This window comes from Mesoplodon bidens (genome assembly GCF_964165515.1).
Source record: "Mesoplodon bidens genome assembly, chromosome: 7".
Taxonomy (NCBI): domain Eukaryota; kingdom Metazoa; phylum Chordata; class Mammalia; order Artiodactyla; family Ziphiidae; genus Mesoplodon; species Mesoplodon bidens.
In genome coordinates, this window is record NC_138164.1 from 40,554,281 (window position 1) to 40,568,137 (window position 13,857).

At 46.8% G+C, this 13,857-nt stretch overlaps 1 protein-coding gene and 1 pseudogene across 2 annotated transcripts in view; both read right to left on the reverse strand.

Moving 5' to 3' along the window:
• Nucleotides 1–13,857, reverse strand: part of LOC308620769 (centrosomal protein of 78 kDa-like) — a 571,052-nt pseudogene that overhangs the window by 541,077 nt on the left and 16,118 nt on the right. The gene's annotated exons all lie outside the window — the stretch shown is intronic.
• The window catches only part of LOC308620079 (uncharacterized protein), a gene marked incomplete at its 5' end in the record, with an annotated part of 92,727 nt that overhangs the window by 78,210 nt on the left and 660 nt on the right, over nt 1–13,857 (reverse strand). Inside the window, 2 exons of the mRNA XM_081239415.1 lie at nt 1,541–1,605; nt 2,635–3,039. Of these exons, the coding sequence (XP_081095541.1) occupies nt 1,541–1,605; nt 2,635–3,039 (470 nt within the window). The remainder of the gene's footprint in view (nt 1–1,540; nt 1,606–2,634; nt 3,040–13,857) is intronic.

Below are 13,857 nucleotides of genomic sequence, written 5' to 3' on the forward strand. Positions count from 1 at the left end.
CTCCTAAGCCTCTCTGATCAGGATTTTACCCCACAGATCCATCCAAACGCATCATCGGCGAGTTAGGAACTCCCCCCAGTGCTGGGCTCGATGGTTATTGGCTCCGCGGAACGGCAACCTCGTTTGTCCAGTCACCCAGGGAAACTCTAAAGTGCTTCCCACATGCAGACAAAACGCTGTGATTAATATTTTAGGAGAAATACTCAGCGTGGAGAATACACTTGAGCTGCTGGAGGAAAGAGGTAGCGGCACAGAAAAGAAGTTTCTGTAACTACAGAAATGAACAGATAAGCTGTTTTCATGGTAGCAAGTATGGGATGAAGGAGAACGAATAAAAACCATTCAGAAGACGACATTAACAAGCCTCACACTACAACGTGGTAACAGAGGATGGAGAAGGACTTTAGAATGAACTCATTTTTCTGGGCAGGCGACAGGCTGGATGATGCAACGATGAGCCGCCAGAGACAACAGGACAAGGCAAGGGGCAGGGGAGCTGTAAATAATCATTTCGGGATCTACTGGATCTAGTCATCCGAGGTGCCCTTTGGACAAACTCCATAGAGATGCTGGCAAGTGGCTGGACAGAGGCATCTGTCTGGTCCAGGTGGGAGAACTGACAGAGCTGGAGGTGAAAAGCACCAGAGGGTGAGATCAGACGGGGTGGAGAGTCATGGACCAAGGGTGAAACGACAACACACACAGAGGGCGGAAGACAGAGTCAGTCAGGAAGACAGCAAGGAGAGATCTGTCACAGAAACCAACAGAGCAGACTCTGCAGATGGCAAGGCGACAGTGGTCTGAGGTGACGACTGGCAAATCTCCACTGCTTTGTATGCTGGATGCCAGGTCACCTCAACCGGATCAGGTTCCGTGGAGGGGCAGAACCAAGACCGCAGGCTGCACGATACAATTCAGCTGGGAAACAAGAATCTTTGCCAGAGACCTCACTGCATGGTGTGTAGCGCGACCCTCTGAGATTGTAAGAGACAAAGAGCGCAATTTACTGGAAGGGTGACAAGGCTGTTCTTCCAGATGATCCTCATTGCATCCCTCGACTGAGCACTGAAAACAATGCACCTATGTGACAACGGTGTTCTACTGAACAGACAACTTATATGCACTGAGTGCTCCCTGGACAGCACGCTCTCGGCTTACAGGAAGCACAAGGAAGGCACCAACGTCAACACGTTAGGGGCTGTCTCTCAGGAAGGCTCGCGGCCTACAGCAGGATCCTCAGGGAAACCTTTTAACGCTCGAGAACAAAAGTGATTTGGCAGGACCATATAAGTCAAGCAAGGGATGGTGTTCTGCCACAAATGTCAAGAACACGAGGCTTGTACTGTGGCTCTAAGAGGATCCTGGGATCTACACGTAGAACTTGCCAGAAACACTTGGTGCTGACCTGCTCCTCTACACTTTGTCTAACCACATCTTTTACCGACTCCTACTTTCCCATTTTAACTTTTGAACTATTCGCCTCCCAAGGTGTTATCACAAAAGAACAGCAGCAGGTAAATACGTAAACAGCAAAACTCACCAGAGGCTGACTCATTTTCCGCTGCTCTTGGAACAACGTGCAGGACTGTGACAGTGGAGGCGGACCTGGAGAAGGAAAACGCAGGCAGTGAAGCTACGACTGAAGCGGCTCGGGGTGCACGAGCACCCGCCCCGCGCTCCACAAGAGACACCGGTGGGAGACCCGTCCTTTCACCTTCAGAAGGGCCTGTGAGAATAAGGAGGGAGCAACCACCCTCAGGTCTGTAACTCCCACGTGACTCTGGTACCTGAGGGGATACTTTATTTTTCCGTAGCGAGTGTACATTGAATCCTATTAAAATAAACCTCCGTCATTAAATATGAAATTAAAAAACGCTTATAGTTTATCTCTTCTCAGTCTGTTAACAACTTAGATCAGAACATCCACAGGATACCCAGAATAAAGGGACACACTCAGGTGCGTTTCAGTCTTGCAATGATTTGTACAAACTTTACAAACTTAAGTGCGACGCTCGAAAACATCTTTTATTAAAGCTGACTTTAAGTGGACAGAACACCTGCCCTAGGAGTTTGGAGTCCTGTGAGCGACCCCACGTGCACACCCGGTGAGGGTCTAGGACAAGTCATCTCCCTTCTCAGGCCCCATCGCTTCCTTCCTCACCTGAGGCAGCAGGACAGAAGCCCTGCAGACTCATCCTGCACCGATTACACTGGGCGACTCCACAGGGCACAACCCAGGGGGGCGGCGGACGCTTACATTAGACAACCAAGGTGCTGACGCGCCTTGAGACACACGTGCGAGATGCCGAGACGGCGACAGGAGGGGGAGGACGAGGAGGAGGGGGAGGACGAGGAGGAGATGGAGGATCGGGGTTGGACGGAGGGGAAGACGCGGCACGTCCCGGCCGAGCCTGTGGACCCTGCTCCCCCAGGACACCCGGAGCTCACAAGTCCCAGGGGAGCCCCATCTGGAGCAGCCAGCCCTGTCCTCCAGCCCGGCCCCTCCACCTCCGGGAAGCGGTCAAACCCTCCAGGTGGCTCTACCGCGGGGCCCGGCGCGGGCTACCCCAAGCCCTGCTCTTCAAGGGACGCAGGCTCCACAACCAACTACAGGCCTGCAGACGCAATACCTACCCCGTCGGGACTCGCTCACCGGCCCCGGGCTCCCGAGGCTCCGGTCCGGGGGCTGCTCCTCGGGCGCGCTCCTCTCTCGGGGTCCCTCCGCTCCGCCTCCCGAGACCACTGGGCCAGAGGAGCCGGCTCTGGGCCCACGTCCCTCCCGGGACCTCGCTTGGCCCCGCGCTGCACATGGTCGGGCACTGCACCGCTGCCGGCCGCCCGGCCACTCCGGCCCAAACGCGGGCTCCGCAGCTCGAGCTCGGAGGTCACAGTTCCAGCCTCCGCCCGGCCCACGCGAACCCTCGCCCGCACAGCCCGCTCCCGCGGGCTGCCGGCCGGCCCGGACAGCGTACCCTCCCGCAGGCCCCGAAATGCTCGCCCGCAAGAGGCCAAGACGGGGGAACGACGGCCAGCGACGACCTGGGCACGCACAGGAAGCGGGGGCGGGGCGGCGACGGTGCGCGTGCGCCAACACGCACAAATCATGAGGCGCACCTGCGCAGGCGGAGGCCCGAAGTCCGCCTGCCAAAGCCCGCCAGGAGCACGGGACAAGTACCCGGACTCCAGAAGCCTCCCAGAAGTCTCCGTACCGTCAAGATAGTGAGCGTATGAAATGTCTCCTTCTCATCTGGCGCTCAAGTGCTGCTGTGCTGCGAGGGTGTGCCGCCTGGACCAGGGACTCCATTGCCCATTTGTCTTCACTCCTGTTAGGGATCAAGGAAAGGTGTGGCCTCAAGTGGGGGCTGTGTGATGGTCTCCAGGCTCCCTGGTCCTTTCCCGGCCCTGGGACATTTCGGGTTACATCTGAGATTCCCCCACCACCAGGAGAGGGGAAGGAGGGTATCATGTTCGCTTAACTGAAACGCTACAACTTTCATTCAAATCCTAGAATACAATAAATGCCCAGCCATGACACAAACTAATATTGCCCACGGAAGGAAAAGAAAATAGAAACTGTAGCTGTTTAGATTACACAACCAACGCATTAAAAACTGTACGAAAATCAGAACGTACACACAAACCGAAAACAGAAAACAGATACCTGGGATCTTACCTCTTATACAGGATACTGTTTATGTTAGGTAAAAATATCATTTTTCAAAAATGGAATCAGAAGGGTAATGATTTATCACTATTTATCACTGGGGGTGAAATAATATAACTGTGTTCTTGGCCAACTGTTCCTTAAAAGCTGCTAGGGGAAAAGGTAAAAATAAAATCTCCAGGGACTTCCCTGGTGGTCCAGTGGTGAAGACTCCTAGTTTCCACTGCAGGGGGCACGTGTTTGACTCCTGGTTGGGGAACTAAGATCCCGCATGCTGTGCAGCAGTCTAATTAATTAATTAATTAACGAACACACAAAATAAAAATAAAAAATCTCTCGCCAACCGAGAAAATCCTCTCCACAAATGTAGAGATAAAGAAAACGGTTTTACTGTTGAATAACCATTAAACCAGACTGTGCTGTGCACCCACAGGTGAACCACTAATGTTTGTGCAAATGAAATCAACCTCACCTTTTTTTTTTATAGCTCAGCAGATAAAATCTGTTGCATACAGGTTCTCAAGATAAACGGGAACTTGCCTCATGGGAATAGACTTGACACCACCATAAAAATGGCATACATTCTTTCAGAGTACATCCTAAATTCACATGGTCATCTCGGTGGTTGTCCATGCTAGTTAATACCCTTTATCCAAAGGAGAAAGACAACTTCTCCTATCTCTAGGACAAGCAGGTACTTATAGCTCAGAGGAAAGTGCCTAACACCTAGCCTAAACTCCCCTGGTGACAGAGAGATAAAGAAGATAGCTCTCAGGTCCTTAACATAAACATTCCTGGGTTGTAATGCTGGCAAGAGACTGATTTAGCTTTTAAAAAGATTTAGATACTTACAAAAGGGACAGAGGAAGTATTTCTACTACAAGCGTCTTGAGGAAATCCTCTAAAAACGGAAATAAGAAGTGATGATTCATGCAAATGAATAAGCACCTAACCCATTCCTGATTTCCCCAGCTGAACTGCCACATTAAATGAATCCTGCACAAAATGTGTGCTTCTCCAAAACTGCTCTTGGAAGTGGCTGCTTAGAGCCACGAATGGTCTTTTCCAGTTCTTGCTGCTGCTGACTCTGGCCTCTGCCTGAATTCTCACCGATGAAATGCTGCTTGTGTGGGAATGACAGCGACCACACCTCCTCTGAGCCTGAGCCTGGCAAACCTCCAGGGCGCATTTCTCGCATTTTCCAAGTTCACCACATAAGGACATCAGCTACACGGAGTACCTTGCTGGGAAGCGCCTTGGAAGGGCAGTGCGCCCATGAGCACGCCACCAGGCCTCCAGTTCTCACCTCACCCATGTGCACTGACCGTGTCTCAGCAGAAGACTGGGGTGGCCTGTGAACCTCAGCTGCTGTGCCCACCTCCACACCTCACTCTATCCCTTCAGCCCAGAGACATGCTGGGCTCCCCAGCCCCCTGCCCTGGACACTCTCTGGAAGTCTTTCTATTACAAGTTGTCATGAGGAAATGCTCTAAAAAAGGGAATAAGAAGTACGGAGTCATCCCAATGAACAGGATGTCCAGCAGTGAGCTGATGTCTCTCACGACTCTCCCCTCTCTCCAAAAGGCGAAAAACTGTCATTTCATACATTTCCCCCTTTTTAAAGTTGTTGAAGCTAGGAGGGTAAACCTGGACCCTGCGATTTCACCTTGACCAGAAGCAGCAATGGCCACCTTTTAGTTTGCTTTCATTAAGATCTCTTCATATATATGGAGATTTACAATATAAAGCTTTCTCTTTTTGTATCTGCATTTCTATTAAATACAGATATTTTCCCTACTTTGTCACTTATCTATTTTTATTGAAGTATACTTCGTTTACAATATTTCAGGTGTACAGCAAAGTGACTCAGTTACATGTATTTATGTAAGAATATATGTATTCTTTTTCAGGTTCTTTTTTCCATTATGGGTTATTACAAGATATTGAACATAGTTCCCTGGGCTATACAGTAGGTCCTTACTGTTTATCTATTTTACATATAAAAGTGTGTATCTGTCAATCCCTGTTCTTTATCTTTTTAACTTAATTTTTTCCTCTCACATTCTGTTATACAGACACTTAAAAAGATATTTTGTGTTCAAATCTTTCACTTTCACTTCATACTTTTCATCAGCTTGGACACTGTACTTGAAGAAGCCTTTCCCATCCTGCATTTCCTAAGTAGTTGCCTGTGTTTTCTCCTGTTTATTTTGGGTCTCTTAACATACCAATTTTATCAAGATAACTGGCACCCATCTTCAGGATTTGTAGAATCATTTTCCTCTTAAAGTCTCTCAACCATTTTTTTCAACACTAACACATCTACCACAACCAGGAAACGCACTGTTTAAGAAGAAAACTCAAGTTTGTAATCTAACAGAAAAGGACAGGCACTTCTTTGAAGCTCAGCGACACGTCTTAATTTAAAGGCAGGGGAGGGACTTCCCTGGTGTTCCAGTGGTAAAGAATCCGCCTTCTAATACAGGGTACGTGGGTTCAAAGCCTGGGAACACTGGTCCGGGAGCTAAGATCCCACACGCCACGGGGCAATTAAGCCCGCGTGCTGCAATTAGACACGATGCAGCCTAAGAGAGATAAATAATTTTTTACAAATAAAAATAAAAAATAAAGGCAGGGGAAGCAGGAAAGTGACCGTCTCATGTGAATTCCTTCTTATTCAAAATACAGGTCGTAGCAGTTTACTTGGGCTGCGTCACAAAATACGACACACTGGCGGGCTTAAGCAACACAAATGCACTGTCCGACATTTACGCAGGCTGCAAGTCTGAGATCAAGGTGTCAGCAGGGTTGGTCCCCTCTGAGGGCTGTACGGGAGGATGTGCTCCAGGCTTCCTGGTGGAGAGGGCGGTTTCCTCACAAGCACATGCACTATGTATGTAGCAGGTAGGTGCCTGGGCTGAACTCCGATCCCAGGGCTGCTCATCCGCAGCAGCACCAGGCCGCTGGAGGGCTTGTCACGGACCCGTTGGCAGGAGGACTGCAGGCTGACACAGACGTCTGCTCAGCTGTGGACCCATGGCCCGGCCACAGCCCTGCCAGAGGCTGCCTGGTTGAAATCCAGGTCACGGTTCACCTCCCTCCTGCTTATTGCATTCAACGATGCCTTGAAGACCCCCTACTGCACCAGCCTGGGTGGCACATCCCACCCAGTCATTTCCACATCAGAAGCATGTCCATTGAGAAGGTTAAAATTAGGCCCTGGCTCAGTGCTGTGGAATTAGAATCTGTGAGGCTGGGTCCAGGCATCTGTGTTGGAATATTTTCTCCACGGGACTCTCATGCCCAAAGGACTGTATTGACAAAGCCCTTCTGCCTCACCCCACTGATATTTCTGCACTAGAGCTACAGCCGTTGTTATATTAAACTGCGTCCGCCGGAGGAAGAGAGAGGAGGAGAGGTGACAGTTCTGCTGATCTCCAAACACGCTGTTACGGAACCACACTTGGGTCCACTCGCCCGCACGCACTAAAGCCCGTCTACGGACACGGGTCACGGTGAAGGAAAGTGCCGCGTTTATGGCAGGGCAACAAGCAAGGGGTCCAGGTATCTAGGGCTCAGAAGGCCCCCACTCCCCCGTGGCTTTCAGGGAAAGGTGTTTACAGATGGGGTGAGGCTGTTGGTGGGAATGTACACTGGTGCTGCCGCTATGCAGAACAGTGTGGAGGTTCCTCAAAACACTAAAGCTAGAGCTACCGTAGGACCCAGCAATCCCACTCCTGGGCATATACCCAGAGAAAACCATAACTCAAGAAGACACACGCACCCCAATATGTATAGCAGTACGATTTACAATAGCCAAGACATGGAAGCAACTTAAATGTCCATCGACAGAGGAATGGATAGGGAAGATGTGGTACATATGTGTGATGGAATACTACTCAGCCATAAAAAAGAATGAGATTATGCCATGTGCGGCAACATGGATGGACCTAGAGATTATCAGACTAAGTGAAGGATGTCAGACAAAGACAAATACCATACGCTATCACTCCTGTGTGGAATCTAAAACAGTGATACGAATGAACTTCTGAACAAAACGGAAACAGACTCACAGACATAGAAAAAAAACTTATGTTTACCAAAGGGAAAAGGTGGGGGAGAGGGATAGATCAGGAGGTTGGGGCTAACATATGCACACAACAATATATAAAACAGGAAATCAACAAGGACCTCCTGTAGAGCACAGGGATCTCTACTCAATATTCTGTAGTAACCTAGGGAGTTCCCTGGTGGCCCAGAGGTTAGGATTCTGGTCTTTCACGGCCGTGGCCCGGGTTCAATCCCTGGTCAGGGAACTGAGATCCTACAAGCCACACAGCACCACGAAAAAAAAGCAAAATTCGGTAATAACCTAAATGGGAAAACAATCTGAAAAAGAATAGATATCTGTGTCCATATAACTGAATCACTTTGCTGTACACCGGAAACTAACACAACACTGTAAATCAACTATACTCCCAATATAAAATTTAAAAAATGTTTAAAGTGAATTACAAACGAGTGGGGTGAGGGAGAGGAGGTTGAGGGGTGTGTGGTCAGCTTGTGGACATTCTTCCGATTGGTTGGTGGTGAGGTAATCTGAGGTCAACATCATCAACCGGCTGGTTCCAGCTGGTCTGGGGTCTACGTGCTTGTGGGCAGCATGCAGTTACCTTCCTCCCCCCTGCTGGGGGCTTCAGTCTCTGCAAAACAGCTCCAAGGACGTGGCTCAGAACAGTATCTACAGCCCTTGAGGAGGAACTAAAGGTCCTTGACTTTGTTTAATGGCTACACTAGTATTATTTGGTCTTTGGGGACTCTTGTCCTTTCTTTTGGCACTTTCTCCCTTCTCTGATTAAATTGTTTGTTTCCAACTCACGGAAGGCTAGGAGGCTAAAATTTTCTAAAGACAAGAAGCAGGCAGAAGACATGGGGAGAATCCGTCCCAGGAAGGCCCCACAAGGTCCTGCTCACTTACAACATCACATTCAATCTGGGCTGCTTACGCCATTTTTGGACAACATACCAACACATCTTAAGATGGGTCCCACCCAACTGTTGCACATTTGGACAAGGTGCGGTGGGGTGGGATTATGCAAATCCAGATCTGAAGACTAGATAAAGCAATCAGGGTATTTCACAGTATACAAGAGAAATTTTCATGGGGACAGAATACCAACCTTCTAATATTTGAAAGCCTGTTAGCCAAGAGGGAGAGTGAACTTCTGTTTTGTTATACAAGGACCCAATCAGCTGTGATGGTTGAAAGCATGATGAACGCAAATCTGAATTCATTTGCCTCCTAACAATGCAACGTCTACAGCAGAGGGACACAGGTCCTCAAGCAGCAGTGCTTTTCCCAGCAGTGCAGACCCTGAGGAGAGCCAGGCTGTGGCAGCTCTGGAGGACCTCAGACCCTCTTTGCACGGCCTCTGAGACCTAGAACATCTCAGAAAGTCCACGAGTGCAAACCAAAGAGACACTCAGTCCCTGCACCTTGGATGAGCTGATTTGACTCTACGTATGCATTGCTTGGGCTAATTAGAAATATGGAAGTGATCAGAAGACAGAATAAACCTCTGGGCACATCCTGAACAACAGAGATACTTCTCATCAAAGTCCAAACAATAATTCAAAAGCAAGGTTCAGAGCCAAAATGTGGAAACAAACCAAGTGTTCACTGACAGATGAATGGATCAAGAAAATGTAGTCTGTATATTCACACAACAGATATTATTCACCCACAAACAGGAAGGAAAGTTTCTAATTGATACAAAGACCATTTATGTATTTTTCAAAGATTGACATTTCTTTGTATGAACAGTGAAAATTTAACAATTCCACTTTTAAGAGGAAAGGTTAGTGTTTCTTTGTAGAAACAATTAAGTCTCAGCAGTAGAGGCATAAGCACACACGTGCACACAGAGTAAACAGAATAGCGCCCCGCTACCTCCCCACAGTCTGATCCCCCGATGAGCCCTGCTGATTCTCCCTCCAAATATAGAGAACCTGTTTACTTCTCTCCATCTTCTCAGACATCGTCTTCCTGGACTACCACGCCAAATTCCTAACCTTATCTGGGTCTCCCGACTTCCACTCTTACTGAATCCCCACCCCATCCATTTATGCAGCAGCCAAAATCAATTGTTCCTCTTTCAGTGCAAACTGGATCAGGACACCTCTCATTCACTGCTTTCCCACTGCACTTGGCAAACATCTGAACTTCTTCAGACCCACGGTTTTATTTCCTTCTCACTCACTGTGTACTGTCCACACTGGCTTTGGGGTCTAGGAAGGAAATTTTGACACAGGCTACCACACAGATGACACGCGAAGACATTAAGCTAAGTGGATAAGTCAGATACAAATGGACAAATGTTACATGATTCCACTTCTGTGAGGTCCCCAGATGGGTCAAATTCATAGAGACAGAAAGTGGAGTGGTGGGTGTCAGGGGCTGGGAGGGGGGTGGGGAGTCAGTGTTTAATGGGGACAGAGTTTCACTTGGACAGGATGAAAACATTCTGGAGATGGATGGTCGGGATGGTTGCACAACAATGAGAATTCTTGTTTTCCTTCCTTAAGATTTTTGTTTTACTTATTTTCGGCTGCGTTGGGTCTTTGTTGCTGGGCGCAGGCTTTCTCTAGTCGCGGCGAGCGGGGGCTACTCTTCGGTGCAGTGTGCAGGCTTCTCATTGAGGTGGCTTCTCTTTGCGGCAGAGCATGGGCCCTAGGCGCGTGGGCTCAGTAGTTGTGGCTCGCGGGCTGAGGAGTTATGGCTTGCAGGCCCAGTAGTTGTGGCGCACGGGCGTTAGGTGCTCAGCGGTATGTGCGATCTTCCCGGACCAGGGCTCGAACCTGTGTCCCCTGCATCGGCAGGCGGATTCTTGACCACTGTGCCACCAGGGAAACCCAAGAAAAAAAGCAAGACTCAGACCCCAAGGGGAGGAGTGGAAGTACGAGTTGGGAGGTTCAGAAGAAGCTTCCAGTGACACTGCACGACCCTGAGTTGGCTATTTTCTTCTCTGCATCTCGGCTACCATATACTTCCTACCCTCATAGAAAAATAACCTGTCTGGAATTGGAAATTTTTCCATTTAGTCTTTTTGTGCATGTGACATTTTTATTCAGAAAAATAATCTGTGTTGAACTGGAGTTTTTTCCATTTAGTATTTTGTACATGTGACATTTTTATTCAGGTAGTGAAATCTCTGGGTCAACAGTGATACCACATTCTCAAGATTTTGATAAGTAGACTAGAACTTCTTAACTAGAATCAAGGGGCAGGCTTTGGACAATCCATGGACTTTGTGACATCCAAAGGTACCCTTTTTTTTTTTGTGTGTGTGTGTGTGTGTGTGTGTTTGTAGACACCCTTTGAAGGGTGCGTGAGCACCTGTAGTTTTCTATGATTTTAGCTTCTCCAAATGGCTCTTGGACTCAAAGGTGCCTGAGGGGAGCGGACGTGTACTCCCCCAGTACAGAATTCTGAACGCAGTGTCAGTAAACATTCAGCCAAAGAGCTTTGCCAAATTGCGTGTTTTAACGTAACTTTTTAATCCACTGAGTCGATGTACCTGGGATCTTTTTTTACATACTTATCTCACTCTTTATTTATTTTTTTTGGGGGGGGTACGCGGGCCTCTCACGGTTGTGGCCTCTCCCGTTGCGGAGCACAGGCTCCGGACGCGCAGGCTCAGCGGCCATGGCTCATGGGCCCAGCCACTCCGCGGCATGTGGGATCTTCCCGAACCGGGGTACCAACCCGTGTCCCCTGCATCGGCAGGTGGACTCTCAACCACTGCACCACCACGGAAGCCATTATCTCACTCTTATAAGGCTGAAACGTTGCTGCTTCCCCTAAGTTTCCTTGTCCCTCTCCCCACTCTCCCGCCAGGCCGTGGAAGAGGAATGGGAGGGAGAGGGAGAGTCCAGCAGGGAGAGGACAGTGCACCTGCTGGGAAGCGGTAAAGAGGGGTCCAGGGTGGGAGGGAGGGAGACACAAGAGGGAGGGGATATGGGAACAGGTGTATATGTATAACTGATTCGCTTTGTTATAAAGCAGAAACTAATACGCCATTGTGAATCAACTGTACTCCAATAAACTTGTAAAAAAAATTAGAACTACCATATGACACAGCATTTTCATTCCTGGATATATATCGAAAAAAATAAAACCAAAAAACATTAATTTGAAAAGATATATGCACCCTAATGTTCATGGCAGCATTATTTACAATTGACAACATATGGAAGCAAGCTAAGTGTTTATTAAGAGATGAATGGGTAAGGAAGATGTGATATATATATATACAATGGAATACTACTTAGCTAAAAAAAATTTTTGTTTGAATTGAAATTGTATCAAGTATCTTTTCCGACCACAATGCTATGAGACTAGACATCAATTACAGGAAAAGAGCTGTAAAAAAATACAAACACATGGAGGCTAAAGAATACACTACTCAATAACGAAGTGATCACTGAAGAAATCAAAGAGGAAATTAAAAAATACCTAGAAACAAATGACAATGGAGACACGACGACCCAAAACCTATGGGATGCAGCAAAAGCAGTTCTGAGAGGGAAGTTTATAGCAATACAATCCTACCTTAAGAAACAGGAAACATCACGAATAAACAACCTAACCTTGCACCTAAAGCAATTACAGAAAGAAGAACAAAAACATCCCAAAGTTAGCAGAAGGAAAGAAATCATAAAAATCAGATCAGAAATAAATGAAAAAGAAATGAAGGAAACGATAGCAAAGATCAATAAAACTAAAAGCTGGTTCTTTGAGAAGATAAACAAAATTGATAAACCATTAGCCAGACTCATCAAGAAAAAAAGGGAGAAGACTCAAATCAATAGAATTAGAAATGAAAAAGGAGAAGTAACAACTGACACTGCAGAAATACAAAAGATCAGGAGAGATTACTATAAGCAACTCTATGCCAATAAAATGGACAACCTGGAAGAAATGGACAAATTCTTAGAAATGCACAACCTGCCAAGACTGAATCAGGAAGAAATAGAAAATATGAACAGACCAATCACAAGCACTGAAATTGAAACTGTGATAAAAAATCTTCCAACAAACAAAAGCCCAGGACCAGATGGCTTCACAGGCGAATTCTATCAAGCATTTAGAGAAGAGCTAACACCTATCCTTCTGAAACTCTTCCAAAATATAGCAGAGGGAGGAACACTCCCAAACTCATTCTACGAGGCCACCATCACCTTGATACCAAAACCAGACAAGGATGTCACAAAGAAAGAAAACTACAGGCCAATATCACTGATGAACATAGATGCAAAAATCCTCAACAAAATACTAGCAAACAGAATCCAACAGCACATTAAAAGGATCATACACCATGATCAAGTGGGGTTTATTCCAGGAATGCAAGGATTCTTCAATATACGCAAATCAATCAACGTGATACACCATATTAACAAATTGAAGGAGAAAAACCATATGATCATCTCAATAGATGCAGAGAAAGCTTTCGACAAAATTCAACACCCATTTATGATAAAAACCCTGCAGAAAGTAGGCATAGAGGGAACTTTCCTCAACATAATAAAGGCCATATATGACAAACCCACAGCCAGCATCGTCCTCAATGGTGAAAAACTGAAACCATTTCCACTAAGATCAGGAACGAGACAAGGTTGCCCACTCTCACCACTCTTATTCAACATAGTTTTGGAAGTTATACCCACAGCAATCAGAGAAGAAAAGGAAATAAAAGGAATCCAAAGCGGAAAAGAAGAAGTAAAGCTGTCACTGTTTGCAGATGACATGATACTATGCATAGAGAATCCTAAAGATGCTACCAGAAAACTACTAGAGTTAATCAATGAATTTGGTAAAGTTGCAGGATACAAAATTAATGCACAGAAATCTCTGGCATTCCTATATACTAATGATGAAAAATCTGAAAGTGAAATCAAGGAAACACTCCCATTTACCATTGCAACAAAAAGAATAAAATATCTAGGAATAAACCTACCTAAGGAGACAAAAGACCTGTATGCAGAAAATTATAAGACACTGATGAAAGAAATTAAAGATGATACAAATAGATGGAGAGATGTACCATGTTCTTGGATTGGAAGAATCAACATTGTGAAAATGACTCTACTACCCAAAGCAATCTACAGATTCAATGCAATCCCTATCAAACTAC